Source organism: Oncorhynchus keta, chromosome 19 (assembly GCF_023373465.1).
Source record: "Oncorhynchus keta strain PuntledgeMale-10-30-2019 chromosome 19, Oket_V2, whole genome shotgun sequence".
Lineage (NCBI taxonomy): Eukaryota > Metazoa > Chordata > Actinopteri > Salmoniformes > Salmonidae > Oncorhynchus > Oncorhynchus keta.
The window spans coordinates 33,140,817-33,160,841 of record NC_068439.1 but is presented as its reverse complement, the minus strand read 5'-3'; the positions used below and the strand labels follow the sequence as shown (position 1 = coordinate 33,160,841).

The 20,025-nt window shown below is 42.0% G+C and overlaps 1 protein-coding gene across 1 annotated transcript in view; it reads left to right on the top strand.

Annotated features, from left to right (window-relative positions):
* Window positions 1–20,025, top strand: part of LOC118398090 (A-kinase anchor protein 9) — a 121,120-nt gene that overhangs the window by 74,805 nt on the left and 26,290 nt on the right. The window contains 1 exon segment of the mRNA XM_052470292.1: window positions 9,933–10,095. Coding sequence (XP_052326252.1) covers window positions 9,933–10,095 — 163 coding nt within the window.

The window sequence follows — 20,025 nt, the reverse complement described above, 5'->3', positions numbered from 1 at the left end:
GACAACGACCCGAAACACACAGCCAGAGCAACAAAGGAGTGGCTCCGTAAGAAGCATCTCAAGGTCCTGGAGTGGCCTAGCCTGTTTCCAGACCTGAACGCAATAGAAAATCTTTGGAGGGAGCTGAAAGTCCATATTGCCCAGCGGCAGCCCCGAAACCTGAAGGATCTGAAGAAGGTCTGTATGGAGGAGTGGGCCAAAATCCCTGCTGCAGTGTGTGCAAACCTGGTCAAGAACTAAAGGAAACATATGATCTCTGTAATTGCAAACAAAGGTTTCTGTACCAAATATTAAGTTCTGCTTTTCTGACGTATCAAATACTTATGTCATGCAATTCAGAGACTTGTCCCGAAGCCACTCCTGTGTTGTCTTGGCAGTGTGCTTATGGTCGTTGTCCTGTTGTTGGGTGAACCTTCACCCCAGTCTGAAGTCCTAAGAGCACTGGAGCAGGTGGATCTCTCTGTACTTTGCTCCGTTCATCTTTCCTTGATCCTGACTAGTCTCCCAGTCCCTGCCACTGAAAAACATCCCCACAGCATGATGCTGCTGCCACCATGCTTCACCGTAGGGATGGTGCCAGGTTTCCTCCAGAAGTGAAGCTTGGTATTCAGGCCAAAGAGTTCAATCTTGGTTTCATCAGACCAGAGAATCTTGTTTCTCATGGTCTGAAAATCTTTAGGTGCCTTTTGGCAAACTCCAAGCGGGCTGTCATGTGCATTTTACTGAGGAGTGACTTCCGTCTCTCCACTCAATTTTTTTTTAAATTTTTTTTTTATAACCTTTATTTAACCAGGCAAGTCAGTTAAGAACATATTCTTATTTTCAATGACGGCCTGGGAACAGTGGGTTAACTGCCTGTTCAGGGGCAGAACGACAGATTTGTACCTTGTCAGCTCGGGGGTTTGAACTCGCAATCTTCCGGTTACTAGTCCAACGCTCTAACCACTAGGCTACGCTGCCGCCCCAATCATCTTGGCTTGATTGGTAGAGTGCTGCAGAGATGATTGTCCTTCTGGAAGGTTCTCCCATCTCCACATAGGAACTCTGTAGTTCTGTCAGAGGGATCATCAAGTTCTTGGTCACCTCCATGACCAAGGTCTTTCTGATTGCTCAGTTTGGCCGGGCGGCCAGCTCTCGGAAGAGTCTTGGTGGTTCCAAACTTATTCCATTTAAGGATGGAACTGTGTTCTTGGGGACCTTCAATGCTGCAGACATTATTTTGGTATCCACATCTGTGCCTCGACACAATCCTGTCTTGGAGCTCTATGGACAATTCCTTCGACCTCATGGCTTGGTTTTTGATCTGACATACAGGTGTAGACAGGTGTTTGCCTTTCCAAATCATGTCCAATCAAATGAATTGATTCATGAGGGGGGAAAAAAGAGAAGGCTCTAACGTAACAAAATATGGAAAAAGTTAAGGCGTCTGAATACTTTCCGAATGCACGGTATATTCAAAAGTACGTGGACACCCCTTAAAATTTGTGGATTCTGCTATTTCAGCCACACCCGTTGCTGACAGGTGTATAAAATTGTGCACACAGCCATGCAATCTCCATAGACAAACATTGGCTGTAGAATTGCCTTACTGAAGAGGTCAGTGGCTTTCAACATGGCACCGTCATAGAATGCCACCTTTCCAACAAGTCAGTTTGTTAAATTTCTGCCCTGCTAGAGCTACCCCGGTCAACTGTAAGTTATGTTATTGTGAAGTGGAAACATTTAGGAGCAACAATGGCTCAGCCGCGAAGTGTTAAGCCACACCAGCTCACAGAATGGGACTACCGAGTGCAGAATCACGTAGCGCGTACGAGTCAATTCTCACTACCTAGTTCCAAACTGCCTCTGGAAGCAACATCAGCACAATAACTGCTTTGTGAAATTAGTTTCCATGGCCGAGCAGCCGCACACAAGCCAAAGATCATCATGCGCAATGCCAAGCGTCGGCTGAGGTGGTGTAAAGCTCTCCTCCATTGGAGCAGTGGAAATGCGTTCTCTGGAGTGATGAATCACGCTTCACCATGATTCAGTCCAACTGTAAAGTTTGGTGGAGAAGAAATAATGGTCTGGGGCTGCTGTTCATGGTTTGGACTAGGCCCCTTAGTTCCAGTGAAGGGGCATCTTAATGCTACAGCATACAATTACATTCTAGACAATTCTGTGCTTCAAACTTTGTTTCAGCACGACAATGCCCCTGTGTACAAAGTGGGGTCCATACAGAAATGGTTTGTCGATCGGTTTGGAAGAACTTGACTGACTTGCACAGAGCCCTGACTTCAAACCTTATCGAATGCCTTTGGGATGAATTGGAGCGCTGACTGCGAAGCCAGGCTTAAATGCCCAACATCAGTGCCCGACCTCACTAATACTCTTGTGGTTGAATGGCAGAAAGTACCTGCTGCAATGTTCCAACATCTAGTGGAAAACCTTCCCAGAAGAGTGGAGGCTGTTATAGCAGCAAAGGGGGGTCCAACTCTATATTAATGCCCATGATTTTGTAATGAGATGTTTGACGAGCAGGTACAACATGAAAAAATGTAATTGTCCCAATACTCACTGTATCTAGCGTTATCATTTTTTTTTAAAATTCTAGCGATATCAGTAAATATCAGTTTTGCTATTCACATCGCGGCAAGGAAACAAAACACATAGCGAATTTAACTTCTTTAAGAAAACGGCTCTGATGTTGGAAACAAACATCATGTTGTCATCCAGAGTCACATTTGTTTTGCAAGCTATAGCACACAATATTTTACATACAGCAGGTTTTTAAAGGACCAAAGTGTTCAGTCTGCTTTGTGTTTTCATTTTTGGCATGAAAATAATATTGCTTTACTGGTATCATCACTACCCTGGCGGTAGGCCACATACTGTAAATACACCGTTCCGGGTACTGTGTGTGAGCAAAATACCAGCGCTGTACAACTGTTGGTAATGAATGGCTTTGTCACCTAAACATGGTCTTAATATTCCCATATTGTTACTTAATTCAAGTTAGCTGTGGCTGTTAAGTTCTAGGAAGCTACAACTACATTAATGTACTCTTCGTGAAATACATGACATGCATGCAGTTATTGTCAAAAGTGTAAATGGCCAGTCACTGACAATACACAATGCCTTTTGCACAGTCATAACCCCCTGTGGTATTTGAGTCTGGTCACACCCAGTCCCTTTAGAGATGAGACTGCAGAATCCTCTTTGCAAGAAGATAGCTGTAGCTAGAATTCATTCACCACACAATAGGGCTGTCTCATTCCTAGCGGTTGCCTGTAGATACTGGCCGATTTGCATAGAGCTTTGTCTCCCTTCCTCCCCCTATTCTAATCCAGTTGAACTCTGACGACTCCTCCCCCTCAGGCTACTACTACTGCCCGTGCACTGTGCATCTGTCCTCTGCCAACCTAGAGATACTTTATACATCATTCAAATGTGGTACAGTTTCTGCATCATGCTACTTCTTCTTTTCCGTTTGTCCTATTACTCAGTGTAGTAGTTGAGGACAATAATTAATGTAGTGTCAACGCTACAGAAATCACTGAGTTTATGATGGTTGTGTTGATCCATAAAACATCAACATTGGTTTAACATTGAAATAATGTTGTGCTAGGGTCAGTGTAGGTTTTAGTGATTCACTGCTTGCTTCCATTTGATGGAAAAAGGCTCAACTTTGTGTGGAAACTTCTCTTGAATCATGTATGATATAAGCATATTCCAATACGCCTTTTAAGAAAGCTCATATCAGGTGTTTAAAAACCAAACAAGCCACCTGCAACTTTAGCTTGATGTTACACAGATAGACTGTGTGAGCGTGTGTCCGTGTGTGGAGATAAATACAATATCTCTAGCTCCCTACCCGGACAGCCCAATAAAGTCAGCAGTTTGTGTACTCTGAACCAGTCGGCGAGTTTAAAGTTTCAACCTTAAATCAATAAAATATATATTTTTTTGTATGGAATGTTGAGCGAGGATTATGTGAATACATGTCAAATACTAAGTGTAATTTCAAAATAGTGAGAGAGTGCTTTCAGAAAGTATTCATACCCCTTGACTTATTCCACATTTTGTTGTTACAGCCTGATTTCAAAATTGATATTTTATCTACACAGAATACCCCATAATGACAAGTGAAAATATTTATTGAAAATGAATTATAGAAATATCTCATTTACATACAGTACCAGTCAAACGTTTAGACACCTACTCATTCAGGGCTTTTTCTTTTGTTTGGACTATTTTCTACATTATAGAATAATAGTGAAGACATCAAAACTATGAAATAACACATGGAATCATGTTGTAACCAAAGAAAAATATATTTTCTATATGAGATTCTTCAAAGTAGCCACCCTTTGCCTTGATGACAGCTTTTCACGTTTAAGTCAGATTAGAGGGGAACAGTGAAAAAACACAGTGGAACTGGCATTTCTAGAGTGTTGAAAGATTCCAAGAGCAAAGTAGTCTCCATCAATGAAAAAATATGGAACTACCCAGACTGTGGGTAGAGCTGGCTGTCGGACCAAACTGAGCAACTGAGCAAGAAGGACCTTGGTCAGGGAGGTGACCAAGAACCCAATGACCACTCTGACAGAACTTCAGAGTTCCTTGGCTGAGATGGGAAAACCTGCCAGAAGGACAACCGTCTCCATAGCACTTCACCAATCTGGGCTTTATGGGAGAGTGGTCAGACTGAAGCCACTCCTGAGAAAAAGGCACATGACAGCACACATAGAATTTGCTCAAGGGAACGTGTAAGACTGAGAGCATAAGGCAAAAGATGGTGTTCTGGTGAGACAAAACTCTTTGGCCTGAATGCAAAGTGCTATGAGGAAAAATAGGTTATGCTCATCCCCTGTCTAACACCATCCCTACCGTAAAGCATGGTGGTGGCAGCATCATGCTATGGGGATGCTTTTCAGTGGCAGGTAAATGGAAGACTGGTAAGGATAGAGGAAACAGTGAATGGAGCAAAATACAGGAAAATCCTTGATGATAACCTGCTTTAGAGTACAAACAACCTTAGACTGGGACAAAGATTTTACGTTCCAACAGGACAATGACCCCAAGCATACAGCCAAATAAATGCTGGATTAACTTCAGAACAAGAAAGTGAAAGTCATTTTGTCAAGGGGTATGAATACTTTCTGAAGGCACTGTAACTGCCTAGTAATGGGAAGGCAAGCTCAGAAATCAATCAAGCTCTCCGCCTTCACAAGACCGAATGGTTCATTTAAAGGGATAGTTCGGGATTTGAGGCCCTTTTTATCTACTTACCCAGAGTCAGAAACTTGTGGATGCCATTTCTATGTCGCAGCTTTCAGTTTGATGGAGGTTGCCAACTAGCGTTATCGCAATTGCTAACTTGCGTTAGAGCAATTACTGGACATATACAGCGGGGCAAAAAAGTATTTAGTCAGCCACCAATTGTGCAAGTTCTCCCACTTAAAAATATGAGAGGCCTGTAATTTTCATCATAGGTACACTTCAACTATGACAGACAAAATGAGAGAAAAAATCCAGAAAATCACATTGTATTTTTAATGAATTTATTTGCAAATTATGGTGGAAAATAAGTATTTGGTCAATAACAAAAGTTTATCTCAATACTTTATATTATTATTAAGTTATATTTTGCTTTCATCTGACCATATGACATTCTCCCAATCTTCTTCTGGATCATCCAAATGCTCTCCAGCAAACTTCAGACTGGCCTGGGCATGTCCCCCTGCTTAAGCCAGTATATGTCTGGCACTGCAGGATTTGAGTCCCTGGCGGCGTAGTGCGTTACTGATGGTAGGCTTTGTTACTTTGGTCCCAGCTCTCTGCAGGTCATTCACTAGGTCCCCCCGTGTGGTTCGGGGATTTTTGCTCACCGTTCTTGTGATCAATTTGATCCCACGGGGTGAGATCTTGCGTGGAGCCCCAGATCGAGGGAGATTATCAGTGGTCTTGTATGTCTTCCATTTCCTAATAATTGCTCCCACAGTTGATTTCTTCAAACCAAGCTGCTTACTTATTGCAGATTCAGTCTTCCCAGCCTGGTGCAGGTCTACAATTTTGTTTCTGGTGTCCTTTGACAGCTCTTTGGTCTTGGCCATAGTGGAGTTTGGAATGTGACTGTTTGAGGTTGTGGACAGGTGTCTTATATACTGATAACAAGTTCAAACAGGTGCCACTAATACAGGGAACGAGTGGAGGGCAGAGGAGCCTCTTAAAGAAGAAGTTACAGGTCTGGGAGAGCCAGAAATCTTGCTTGTTTGTAGATGACCAAATACTTATTTTCCATCATAATTTGCAAATAAATTCATAAATCTCAATGTGATTTTCTGGATTTTTTTTTCTCATTTTGTCTGTCATAGTTGAAGTGTACCTATGATGAAAATTACAGGCCTCATCTTTTTAAGTGGGAGAACTTGCACAATTGGTGGCTGACTAAATACGTTTTTGGCCCACTGTATGGGAATAGCTACCATGCTAGGTAGCATTGGCTCACGAAACTACCTCTAACTTACTTCATACTGGACACAGATACATAACAAATTGTTTCCAGGTGTTCATATGACTCTGGGGACAGTTCCTAACTATCCCTTTAATGTTATTCCTTCCAGAATGAATTGATTAGATCTGCATTGGTTCCTTGTGATTGAATGATCATTAATGATTGTGGATCGTTGCTTCCTGTCTGGAGGGCCAGGTTGTGTGAATAAGGCTTAATGTAATGAGTTTCTCTGGAATGTTAAGTGTCCTGTCGGTTGGCTTTGGAAATAATTTGCTGGAGTAGGTGTTGCTCACTAATCCTCCTATTATAGATCATTGAGAGCGACATGTTGGGCCGACGTGTTGATTGTGTAGGTCCATTACTGTTTTACAGTTCACTTGCTCACAAGATCGAAGGAGACAATGCCTAAGTCAGTTCATCTGCACTGACGTGGAATATAAATCTGGTTTGACAAGCTCCTGCAAAAAGGCTGTGTGTGTATGAGGGTGTGAGGGAGAGGGAAAATGTCTATTTGCAAAGCTATACCTGCCCAACTAGCCCAGGGGGTTGAAACCACGCTGACTATTCCCTCCCCCTTTTCACTGAACAATACCCTGCCGATGCTATGCATCCAGGAAGTGAAAGAGAGAGAAAGACTGCCTGCTGAAAAACCCTCTGGGAGAACAGTTTAGACCGCAACCTCTTCTTTTGTGTCTGTTTCGAGAGACCGAGATACACAGTGAAAGTCAGGCTGGGATATTAGTAGAGACGGGGAGCGGGCATGAGTGAGGAACATGGAGCTAGAATGAGCTAGAAAACTGGTGACAAACAACAGAAAGAAGTTAGAGGCTACAGGGATAGATCAAGAATGAGAGGGAGAATGAAAGAGGGAGAGAGAGTTTGACAGAAGAGAAAGAAGTGCAGCGAGAGCCCCACTGGCGGCTTCAAAGTTCACCCTTGGTTGGCTGCCCATTGTGTAAAGCAGTTAAGGGGGGACCGGGAGGCTTCCCTTCCCTGCGGATCGGTGCTGTGTTGCTGTGGCGGCATGGAATTGTTAATGAGCTTCCATAGGGAGGGAGAGGGCAAGCGAGGGAGTGGGAGTGAGTACTGCTGAGGGGCAGGGTCACGCTGTGCTCTGAAAGAGTGAGTAAAATAGACAGAGAGAAAAGCCTGACTGAGAGAGATGCACAGGATCTTAAAGCTAGGTTTCTCTTTATTTTATCCCTCCCCAGTTGCGCTCAGGATTCACATGTGCAAGATGTGACTTCAAACTTTCTCCCCCAGGAAGGATTACACGAGGAGAAGCACTACCGGTATCTCTTATTTTCTGACTTAAAATTTTGTTTTGTTGTTTCAAGGGTTTACCTAGTTCTCAGTATTTACCTGGGACCTTTTTTGTCTCTTCACTGTGGTACGCCATGCTCGTGGATCTGAGTCTGAACTGCGACTCGTGTGTTTACCCAAGGCTCTGTGCTTGGCAGCTCCGTAGAAACTGTTGCCTAGAACCCGGCTACGTCATCGGGACTTGTCTGCTCTCCGCTGCTGTTCCCTCTTGGGCCTCCGCTGAAGACTCCATCCATGGTAGCAGGTGCATTGTAGATGCTTCAAAGAAACACTGGAGGGAAGAGGATGGAAAGCACTACAAGGATAAACTAGTAGGTCATTGAAAGCAGTTAAATTGTCTACCACCATGGATTCCTACCGCTCATACTGGAATTCGAGCCACCAGGCCATGTGGGTGGAAGGGGAAGATCAGGATGTGTACGAGGTGGAATCTCGTGTGCCCCTGCCCCGGCCTTTCCCCCTCTCGAGCGTCCTCAATGAGAAAAACGCGGTGGTGGTACAGACTCAAATATCACACGTCAACCACAGGACCAATGGTCACCTCCTTAAGGTGATCTCTAAGATCTCCCTCCCCACACCACCCTATACAGTAAGTTACCATTCAGCTGCTGGCCTGCCATGTAACCTATATGAAACTGTATAACTAGTGAGTAAATCTCACTCCGTCTGGACAGTTATCTTATTTATCTGAATGAAAGTGTCTTTCATTTGGTTGACTTGATCTTCTAAACTGCAGTTTTGTCCATTATTTTATACATTTCATGACTTGCATACCCCTGCTATATCGGGAGTCTACACGTATACATTATCCTGCTAACTTAATTGGCAGCAATAGTTTTGACTGGGCAACTTGTGCAGTGTAAAACACAGTGAGAGTATTGTATACAGTCCTAGATCTCCCTGCTCTGCGTTCATCTGAGCAGGTGAGCAAAAAATGACTCTCAAGATTTCAGCGTGGCACAGTCGCGTGACTACATCCTGGTTGTCATAATGTTGCAGTATGACCTTTGCTGTTGTGGGAGTCTCGCCCTGTAAAACCAACTGCATGTGAGTTGTGGTGCTAATAAGTCAGGGGTTTATTGCACAATAGCAATTCCATGATAATTCAGCCAGGAAAGAAGGCTTTTGTGAATGCGTCACAGGGCAATGTCTACTAAACGTGCCTCATCTGTGTCCCAAGTTAAAGGGTTATGATTGAAATGTCATACATGTTATGTTGGTTCCTTGATCAGTGTCAAACTGCATAGGTTTACTCATTTGAATAAGAATACTTATATGGCATGCATTTTCACCAACATAACTTTATAGAAAATGACTGCATGTGTACAATTATCCCACAATGATAAGGCAATAGGCCTAGTTGTAGCTATGCAGGTTCAGTATGTTAGTACTTGAAGCGAGTGAGAATATTTACACTGTCATGATGTGCCACTGTACAACTCAAGATTTACCACTGAACTGTACACAGCTAACCATCTCCACACATCTGTACATTGCCCTGTAGTTGTTATTGGGATACTCCTTTAAGCATAACAATACAGGCCATGTGTGTTGTGAACCCACTGTTTCACTCTGTGTATCTTATGTGCTAAGTGAAATCATCCATTATCCTGAAGTGGGCTACAGCTTTGATTAAGTGGTCATAATTGTTTTACTTTCTCTTAGGACACTAACTGGAAACCATTACTGGTGATCATAAATATGACATTATATACTGACTGTCACAAGGCTCAGCATATTGTCCATAATGAGAGATTATGTCCTAAATGACAGAAGAGATGCCCATTCATTCATGGCATGGGATATATTTAATAATATAACATGTTCCATTGAGCAGATTTTTAAAATCCAAAACAACTTTCAGTGCACTGAGTGCGCACATTTCTTGTATATGTGATCACAGTAGGAATCGAATCCACAACCCTGGTGTTGCTAGTGCCATGCTTTTTTACCAACTGAGCCACACTGTGTGGACCAACTTGTTTCAAGGCTTTATGTATCGGAACTTCTAACTCAGAATTATTCACCACCTCAACCAGTATTTCCTTATAGGTTCTTTGCTCACTAAAGTCATTATCTTTGTCTCTCCACCCATCTTACCAACCCTGATCAGCTGGAACATGCACGCGTCACCCAGACGGAGCTGATGCGCGAGTCCTTCCGCCACAACCAGGAGATGGGCGATCTGCTGCGGCGGCAGGAGGATCTGCAGGAGAGGCTGGTGGAGGAGGGGCGTGCCCGCGAGCAGCTGGCCCTGGAGCTCCACAGGGCTGAGGGTGAGTGGCGGGGGGGTGTTGTGTTTGTGGATGGTGTTGGGGTTGTTTTTAAATGTGGGTGGGTGTGTGTGTGTTTGAAGGACAGTGAGAATGCCATATGACGAGTGGAAGTGTGTGTCTGGGGTTGTTTGTGGGGGATGGTGTGTGTTGTGTGATTTGGTGAGTCATATGGCTAGGGGATCTGTGGGTGAAACAGAAATTAATATATACTGTAGAGAGGGTGTGTGAGTACTTTAGATGGCAAAGGAAAGTGTCTGTGTAATTAAAGATGTAGCAATTGTTTGTGAACAATTACATTTCCATACACTACACTTGAAATCTAGTATTAAGAGATTTATGCTCCAATTTACCATGTTTTTAATAGTGGAGTGACACATTCTGCGCCATCAGCACATTCAATTGCTCCATGCCAAACATCCTTGTCGGAGGTAGAGATTATGATGTGACATCCCTATCAGGAACAGCTGACCGACGAGAGGCGTGACAGGTTCACACACGTGACACAGCCCACCCGATTCACTAACAACGCTCAGTTCCACACACTGTTAAGCAAATTAAGACATATTTTCATCCATTGGCTTGTTAATAGTAACATGTACAGTGCCTTCAGAAAGTATTCACACGCCTTGACTATTTCAACATTTTGTTGTTACAGCCTGAATTTTAAATTCATTTGAGATTGTTTTTGTCACTGGCATACAGACAATATTCAATGTCAAAGTGGAATTCTGTTTTTTGGAATTTTGTAGTAATTAATAAAAAATTAAAAGCTGAAATGTTCAGCGCCTTTGTTATGGCAAGCTTAAATAAGTAGAAATTTGCTTATCAAGTCACATAAGTTACATGGACTCACTTTATGTGCAACTTCGTGTGCAATAATAGTGTTCTACTTCAGGTAGCGTCCCACCTGGCCAACAACCGGTGAAATTGCAGAGCGTGAAATTCAAACTACAGTATTATTTAACTTTCATAAAATCACAAGTGTAATACATAAAAGAAAGCTTAATCCAGCTGCTGTGTCTGATTTCAAAAAAGCTTTACGGCGAAAGCATACCATGCGATTATCTGAGGACAGCGCCCTGCATACAAACACATGAAAAACACATTTCAACTGGGCAGGTGCGACACGAAAGTAAGAAATAGCGATATAAAAAATGCCTTACCTTTGATCTTCTTCTGTTGGCACTCCAAAAGGTCCCAGTTACATCACAAATGGTCCTTTTGTTCGATAATGTCCTTCTTTATATCCATATAAACTCAGTTTAGCTGGCGCACTTCAGTCAATAATCTACCCAGTTTCCCTCCATCAAAATGCATACAAAATGAATCCCAAACGTTACTAATAAACTTTTCCAAACAAGTCAACGTTTATAATCAAACCTTAGGTACCCTAATACGTAAATAAATGATCTCGTCCGCGCGCTTGGAAACACTACAGCCAAAATGGGAGCCACCTAGAAAAGCTAAAATTTCTGGCAAATTTTTCTGAAAACCAGCCTGAAACTCTTTCTGAAGACTGTTGACATCTAGTGGAAGCCCTAGGATCTGCAATCTGGGAGGACTTGGCCTTGTCCTCTGGGTTTCACCTGCCATATCAGTTCTGTTATACTCGGACACAACTTTAACAGTTTTAGAGTGTGTTCTATTCAAATCTACCAATTATATGCAGATCCTAGCTTCTGGGCCTGAGTGACAGGCAGTTTACTTTGGGCACGCTTTTCATCCGGACGTCAAAATACTGCCCCCTACCCAAGAGAGGTTAACATGATTTCTGAATGACTACCTCATCTCTGTACCCCACCCATACAATTATCTGTAAGGTTCCTATGTCCAGCAATGAATTTCAAACACAGATTCAACCACAAAGACTGGGGAGGTTTTCCAATGCCTCGCAAAGAAGGTTACCTATTGGTTGATGGGTTTTAAAAAAAGCAGACATTGAATATCCCTTTGAGCATGGTTAAGTTATTCATTTCACTTTGGATGGTGTATCAATACACCCAGTCACTGCAAAGATACAGGTTTCCTTCCCAGCTCAGTTGCCAGAGAGGAAGGAAACCTCAGGGATTTCACCATGAGGCCAATGGTGACTTTAAAACAGTTACAGAGTGTAATGGCTGTGATGGGTGGAAAAATGATGATGTATCAACAACGTTGTAGTTGCTCTACAATACTAACATAATTGACAGAGTGAAAAGAAGGAAGCCTGTACAGAATAAAATATGACAAAACATGCATCCTATTTGCAACAGGGCACTAAATTAATACCGCAAAAGAAGTGGCAAAGCAATTTACTTTTTGTCCTGAATACAAAGTGTTATGTTTGGGGCAAATCCAATACAACACATTACTGAGTACCACTTTCCATAGTTTCAAGTATAGTGGTGGCTGCATCATGAGGACTGTGGAGCTTCTCAGGATAAAAAAGAAACCGAATAGCAGGTAAAATACTAGAGGCAAACCTGGATCAGTCTGCTTTATCCTAGAACACAAGGCAAATTCTACACTGGAGTTGCTTACCAAGAAGACTTTGAATGTTCCTGAGTGGGCGAGTGAGTTTTGATTTAAATCAATTCTAAAATGTATGGCTAGACCTGAAAATGGATGTTTAGCAATGACCTATATCGACATAACATAACATAGATGGCATCATGAGGTAGGAAAAGTATGTGGATATATTGAAGCAACATCTCAAGACATCAGTCAGAAAGTTAAAGCTTGGTCGCAAAGGGGTCTTCCAAATGGACAATGACCCCAAGCATACTTCCAAAGTTATGGCTTAAGGACAACAAAGTCGGGTATTGGAGTGGCCATCACAAAGCCCTGACCTCAATCCTATAGAACATTTGTGGACAGAACTGAAAATGCGTGTGCGAGCAAGGAGGCCTAGAAACCTGACTCAGTTACACCAGCTCTGTCTGGTGGAATGGGCCAGAATTCACCCAATTTATTGTGGGAAGCTTGTGGAAGGCTACCCGAAACGTTTGAACCAAGTTAAACAATTTAAAGGCAATGCTACCAAATACTAATTGAATGTATGTAAACTTCTGACCAACTGGGAATGTGATGTGAAAAATAAAAGCTGAAATAAATCATTATCTGTACTATTATTCTGACATTTCACATTCTTAAAATAGTGGTGATCCTAACTGACCTAAAACAGGGAATTGTTACTAGGATTAAATGTCAGGAATTGTGAAACTGAGTTTAAATGTTTTTGGCTAAGATGTACAGTGCCTTGCGAAAGTATTCGGCCCCCTTGAACTTTGCGACCTTTTGCCACATTTCAGGCTTCAAACATAAAGATATATGTCACGCCTTGGTCTTAATATTTTGTGTTTTCTTTAATTATTTGTTCAGGCCAGGGTGTGACATGGGGTTATTGTATTGTCTTATTGGGGATTTTGTAGGCATTGGGATTGTGGTTGATTAGGGGTGTGTCTAGTATAGGCTTGGCTGCCTGAGGCGGTTCTCAATCAGAGTCAGGTGATTCTTGTTGTCTCTGATGGGGAACCGTATTTAGGTAGCCTGGGTTTCACTGTGTATTTCGTGGGTGATTGTTCCTGTCTCTGTGTAGTTTCACCAGATAGGCTGTAATTAGGTTTCACGTTCCGTTTGTTGTTTTGTATTTTGTATAGTTATTTCATGTGTCACTTTTTCCATTAAAGTCATGAGTAACCACCACGCTGCATTTCGGTCCGACTCTCTTTCTACAAACGAAGAACGCCGTTACAATATAAAACTGTATTTTTTTGTGAAGAATCAACAACAAGTGGGACACAATCATGAAGTGGAACGACATTTATTGGATATTTCAAACTTTTTAACAAATCAAAAACTGAAAAATTGGGCGTGTAAAATTATTCAGCCCCTTTACTTTCAGTGCAGCAAACTCTCTCCAGAAGTTCAGTGAGGATCTCTGCATGATCCAATGTTGACCTAAATGACTAATGATGATAAATACAATCCACCTGTGTGTAATCAAGTCTCCGTATAAATGCACCTGCACTGTGATAGTCTCAGAGGTCCGTTAAAAGCGCAGAGAGAATCATGAAGAACAAGGAACACACCAGGTAGGTCCGAGATACTGTTGTGAAGGAGTTTAAAGCCGGATTTGGATACAAAAAGATTTCCCAAGCTTTGAACATCCCAAGGAGCACTGTGCAAGCAATAATATTGAAGTGGAAGGAGTATCAGACCACTGCAAATCTACCAAGACCTGGCCGTCCCTCTAAGCTCATACAAGGAGAAGAGTGATCAGAGATGCAGCCAAGAGGCTCATGATCACTCTGGATGAACTGCAGAGATCTACAGCTGAGGTGGGAGACTCTGTCCATAGGACAACAATCAGTCGTATATTGCACAAATCTGGCCTTTTATGGAAGAGTGGCAAGAAGAAAGCCATTTCTTAAAGATATCCATAAAAAGTGTTGTTTAAAGTTTGCCACAAGCCACCTGGGAGACACACCAAACATGTGGAAGAAGGTGCTCTGGTCAGATGAAACCAAAATTGAACTTTTTGGCAACAATGCAAAACGTTATGTTTGGCGTAAAACCAACCCAGCTCATCACCCTGAACACAACATCCCCACTGTCAAACATGGTGGTGGCAGCATCATGGTTTGGGCCTGCTTTTCTTCAGCAGGGACAGGGAAGATGGTTAAAATTGATGGTAAGATGGATGGAGCCAAATACAGGACCATTCTGGAAGAACCTGATGGAGTCTGCAAAAGACCTGAGACTGGGACGGAGATTTGTCTTCCAACAAGACAATGATCCAAAACATAAAGCAAAATCTACAATGGAATGGTTCGAAAATAAACATATCCAGGTGTTAGAATGGCCAATTCAAAGTCCAGACCTGAATCCAATCGAGAATCTGTGGAAAGAACTGAAAACTGCTGTTCACAAATGCTCTCCATCCAACCTCACTGAGCTCGAGCTGTTTTGCAAGGAGGAATGGGAAAAAATTTCAGTCTCTCGATGTGCAAAACTGATAGAGACATACCCCAAGCGACTTACAGCTGTAATCGCAGCAAAAGGTGGCGCTACAAAGTATTAACTTAAGGGGGCTGAATAATTTTGCACGCCCAATTTTTCAGTTTTTGATTTGTTAAAAAAGTTTGAAATATCCAATAATTGTCTTTCCACTTCATGATTGTGTCCCACTTGTTGTTGATTCTTCACAAAAAAAATACAGTTTTTTATCTTTATGTTTGAAGCCTGAAATGTGGCAAAAGGTTGCAGAGTTCAAGGGGGCCGAATACTTTCGCAAGGCACTGTATGTAAACTTCCGACTTCAACTGTAATGTTCACCAGCAATGTTGAAGTTTGGGATATGTCTTCATCTGCGTACGTTTCTGAAATGCGACTTGCAGTTTTTTTTTTAAATAGAGTAAATACACGCAGCCAAATGTAGCTGGACAAATAAGATAAGGAGAGTACTTTAAGTGTTTCTGCCTCTACATTTGCTTTTTTTCATGACTCACGCATAGGGTAGAAGGACATTCTTATTCAGACTCGTATACTAAAAAGAAAACATCACCCAGACATTTAAAGTTTAATAAATCACTACTACGTGCAATTACGTGATTTGACCGGCTGTATTAGCCTACATATTTCAACATGCATTTCAGGCGCTTAAAAGCTTTCAAGCACGCTTCCATCCAAAATGACTCGGTCTTCCTCCATTGTGTTTGCTCCCCCATCCACATATTCAAACACGGTTAATGTCAAGCCGTAATGATTTCCTGCTTTTGTCCTGTCTGATTCACTATGTAATACCTAGCTTTTGGTGTGGAAAACTGATTTCAATGAAGACTGAGGAACAGGATCATGGTCGCCTGATTCTGAAAATGTTAGCCAGGCTCTGAGACCACTCAAGTCTCTTGGGGGGAGTTATGATGTAGTTCTGTATTATGTTTTGCAGAGGATAGGTTTTATAGTAGAGCATTAGAGCGAGACATAGACCTTTTAAGAAGGGGAAAGGGGATACCTAGTCAGTTGCACAACTGAATGCATTCAACCGAAATTTGTCCAACACATTTAACCCAACCTCTCTGGATCAGAGGTGCGGGGGGCTGCCTTAATCGACATCCATGTCATCGGTGCCCAGGGACTAGTTGTTGTGGGGTTTAACTGCATTGCTCAAGGAAATATAATGACATCGGGATGCCATTGTGGACATTTTGTAGCAAAGGACCTCAAGTGTGTGCAGAGATTACACATTTGGTGAGACAGTGCTGTCCATTCTAAAAGTTTAAAGTGTCTTTAATGCAAGTGAGTTATAGTGTGTGCATGCGTGTGTGACAGCCAGTGTCAGCACAGTGGTTAGTTTGATTTGCACCCTGATCGATGGTCCTCTATTTGCACCTAATCATACGCAATTTGTTTCCATGAGACAGAGATGACACAGATTCTCTCATAAGACTAGAAGAGCCTTATGCGTTTCAGCCATAAGGGATTCCTTCCTGAGCATGAGTAAATTTAGTTTTGATCAGTCATGGAAATAAAAGTGCTGAAAACATGTTGGCTCACTATTTAAAAAGAAGATGGAGAACAAGCAATAGGATGAAAAATATAGTTTTGGTGCCGGTACAGCTGACGAGCGCCGTCTAACACTACCAAGCAACAACAACAAAAAATTATACTTGGAGTCAAAGTAATTTATATTGTCCAAAATAATATTGCTATCTGTAAGTGTATTGATTCCCCCCTCCCATCACTACCCAGAGGGCAAAACTGCCATTTCTGTCTTTAATGAGATCATGTCAACCAGTTTTGGCTGTTGCAGTACCTGGAGGGTGAAGCCAGGAGGCCATCACAAGCTTCCAGTGTTAGGCTATATCAGACATCTGATATTATCAAGATGCATATAGGCTTCATGACTGTGGTCTAATGAAATGACACGATACGTAAGACCAGAGCCGTCTCATCAGTACTCGATTATCAACTTTTATTTTTTCAGCTTTATTATAAATCGTAACTTCCTTAACAAACCGTGAATTGTTGGTTGGTGGATTGATTGTGACAATCAACCTCTTATCACCAGAGGAATTCAGATCCAAGAGTGCTGAGTTTCTGGTAAACGGCCCCTTGCCACGAGAGCAGCATTCCAAGTTTCAACATATGAGTAATGAGTTAACACATGAGTTATTGTTTAAACTACCCTGTCATTTTAGTTGTGTTAGCTAACATGGTGCATAGTTACAAGTAATCAATTAATATAGTGTTGCTGTGCTCATTAACCTTTTAATTCAACACAAACAATATTTGTATCAATTGACACTAGCTAGATTTCCATCCAAATGGTGACCAGATTTTCATGTGAATATATATATTTTTTTTGCATACATTTTTCTTCTAGCGTTTTTCCATCGGAGATGTTTCCATCAAATTTACTTGTTACGGATTAAAGCCTATGCGTGATGACGTAGTGTGCATAAAAATACCATTTACCAATAAAAAATACAAATAAAAAAACAGGGTAAATGTGTTTCCATCACATTTTCAACTCTACTGATGGTTTTGTCACACAAATGGCATTTATATAGCGAATGTGCTCACTCTGGTGTTGGCATGTACGCTCTAGCCAACAGGTCTTAGATACAGTGCAGGTATAGCCTACATGAGATTATTGACAAAAGAGCACGATTATTTTTAGTTGTCAAACTGCAGCCAAGCATCTATCATCATGTCACCAGAATAAGACCCTCGATTTAGAAAGGAGCGTCAAACTCCTCACCGTGCAGGCCTCCCTAGTGGCACAGCGGCCTAAGGCACTGCATCGGAGTGTTGCGTCACTACAGCCTGGGAGTCCCATAGGGCGATGCACAATTGGCCCAGCGTCGTCCTGGTTAGGGGAGGTTTTGGCCGGGGGGGTTTACTTGGCTCATCGCGCTCTAGCGACTCCTTGTGGCGGGCCGGGCGCCTGCAAGCTGACCCTCGGTCGTCAGTTGAAAGGTGTTTCCGCCGACACATTGGTGCAGCTGGCTTCCGGGTTAAGCGGGCAGGTGTTAAGAAGCAGTGTGGCTTGGAGGGTCATGCTTTGGAGGGCGCATGGCTCGACCTTTGCCTCTCCTGAGCCCAAGCCCATTGAGGAGTTGCAGCGATGAGACAAGATCATAATTGGATATCACGAAATTGTGTCAAAGAGGGTAAAATTGCAAAAAATACAAAGTAAATCGCTGTGCACTTTCACCGCCCTGTGAAGTTAATCGTAACTTTTTTCACCTGTAGCCTAATAAACTGCATGCTTTCCCAAGTCCAAGTGGGAGGGCAACACAACCTATGATTACATGACTCCAAGTTTACTTTGATATGGTGATTTTATCAACATTTGCACATAAAATCGTTTCCACCGCCATTTCTTGCATAATTAATTTTACAGACACAAAGATCCCACATTGGCCAGTACGTCATTGTAAATAAGAATTTGTTCTTAATTTACTTGCCTGGATAAATAAAGGTTAAATAAATAAAAAATATTGTCTATTTTGTTTTGTGAACATTTGGAAAGTTTACGGACAAATTAGCTGTTTCCATCAGGCCTGTCGTGATGTTTTTTTTAAACTGACGTACTTTACTCGCTTAAAAGGTTGGATGGAAACCTCGTTAGTGACAGCATTGAAATCTTAAAGGTTGGCCCATATATGAGTTGTCATTTTTATGTAGAAGGCTTTCTTGGAGTGGTCTAATCCACTGTGAATGATTAAATGTTGGGAATGTAACTAAGATGCATTCCTTAGTTGTGATAAATGTGTTACTTCTACGTGGGGTCGTATACTTTTGTAATACTAACAGAATAAATGAAGACAGAAGGGTCGAGCCACCCATTCAAATGATTTGTGTTTACAGTAAACAAAGAGTTTGGAGCACCGCAACCTTATGTAACTCATCAACACAACAATGTTCTTGGAAGAACATCTGACAAACATATTCGCCTCACCTATTTAGTATAGCTACTACATACTAGATATGATTTTGTAAGGAATCTCTCAGATCTTTGGGAACATTGCTAGTATGCACTCACGTCTTCCAAACAGATTTATCATCAGCTGAATTACATGCCAGTAGTGCATTTGCCTAGTGACCGGTAACAAGATGTTTAATAATAGAATATTTCATTGCATTTGTTGGCAGCTTAGCCCTCTAGACTACACTCTGTCTAGTTAAATTGGTCTGACATTCTACCTGTGTTTGTTTGTCTGAATATTTTTGTGTTTGTGTGCTCCTTGGGGAGGAGTGGGTGGGTGTTACATGTGAGTGCTTTTTGGATGTAGCATATTTGTATAGTGTTGTGCACAAACAGTGCCTTCGGAAAGTATTCAGACCCGTTGGCTTTTTCCACATTTTGTTACATTACAGCCTTATTTTAAATTTGATTAAATATATTTTTTTCCTCATCAATCTACACACAATACCCCATAATGACAAAGCAAAAAAAACATTTTTTTTAATGTGTTAAAAATAAACAAATATTACATTTACTTAAGTATTCAAACCCTTTACTCATTACTTTGTTGAAGCACCTTTGGCAGCGATTACAGCCTCAAGTCTTCTTGGGTATGACGCTACAAGCTTGGCACACCTGTATTAGCTCTGTCAGGTTGGATGGGGAGTGTTGCTGCACAGCTATTTTTAGGTGTTTCCAGCGATGTTCGATCAGGTTTAAGTCCGGGCCCCAGCTGTGCCAGTCAAGGACATTCAGAGACTTGTCCCGAAGCTACTCCTGCGTTGTCTTGGCTGTGTACTTAGGGTCGTTGTCTTGCTGGAAGGTGAACCTTTGCCCCAGTCTGAGGTCCTAAGAGCTCTGGAGCAGGTTTTCATCAAAGATCTCCATTCATCTTTCCCTTGATCCTGACTAGTCTACCAGTCCCTGCCGTTGAAAAAACATCCCCACACCATGATTCTGCCACCACCATGCTTCAC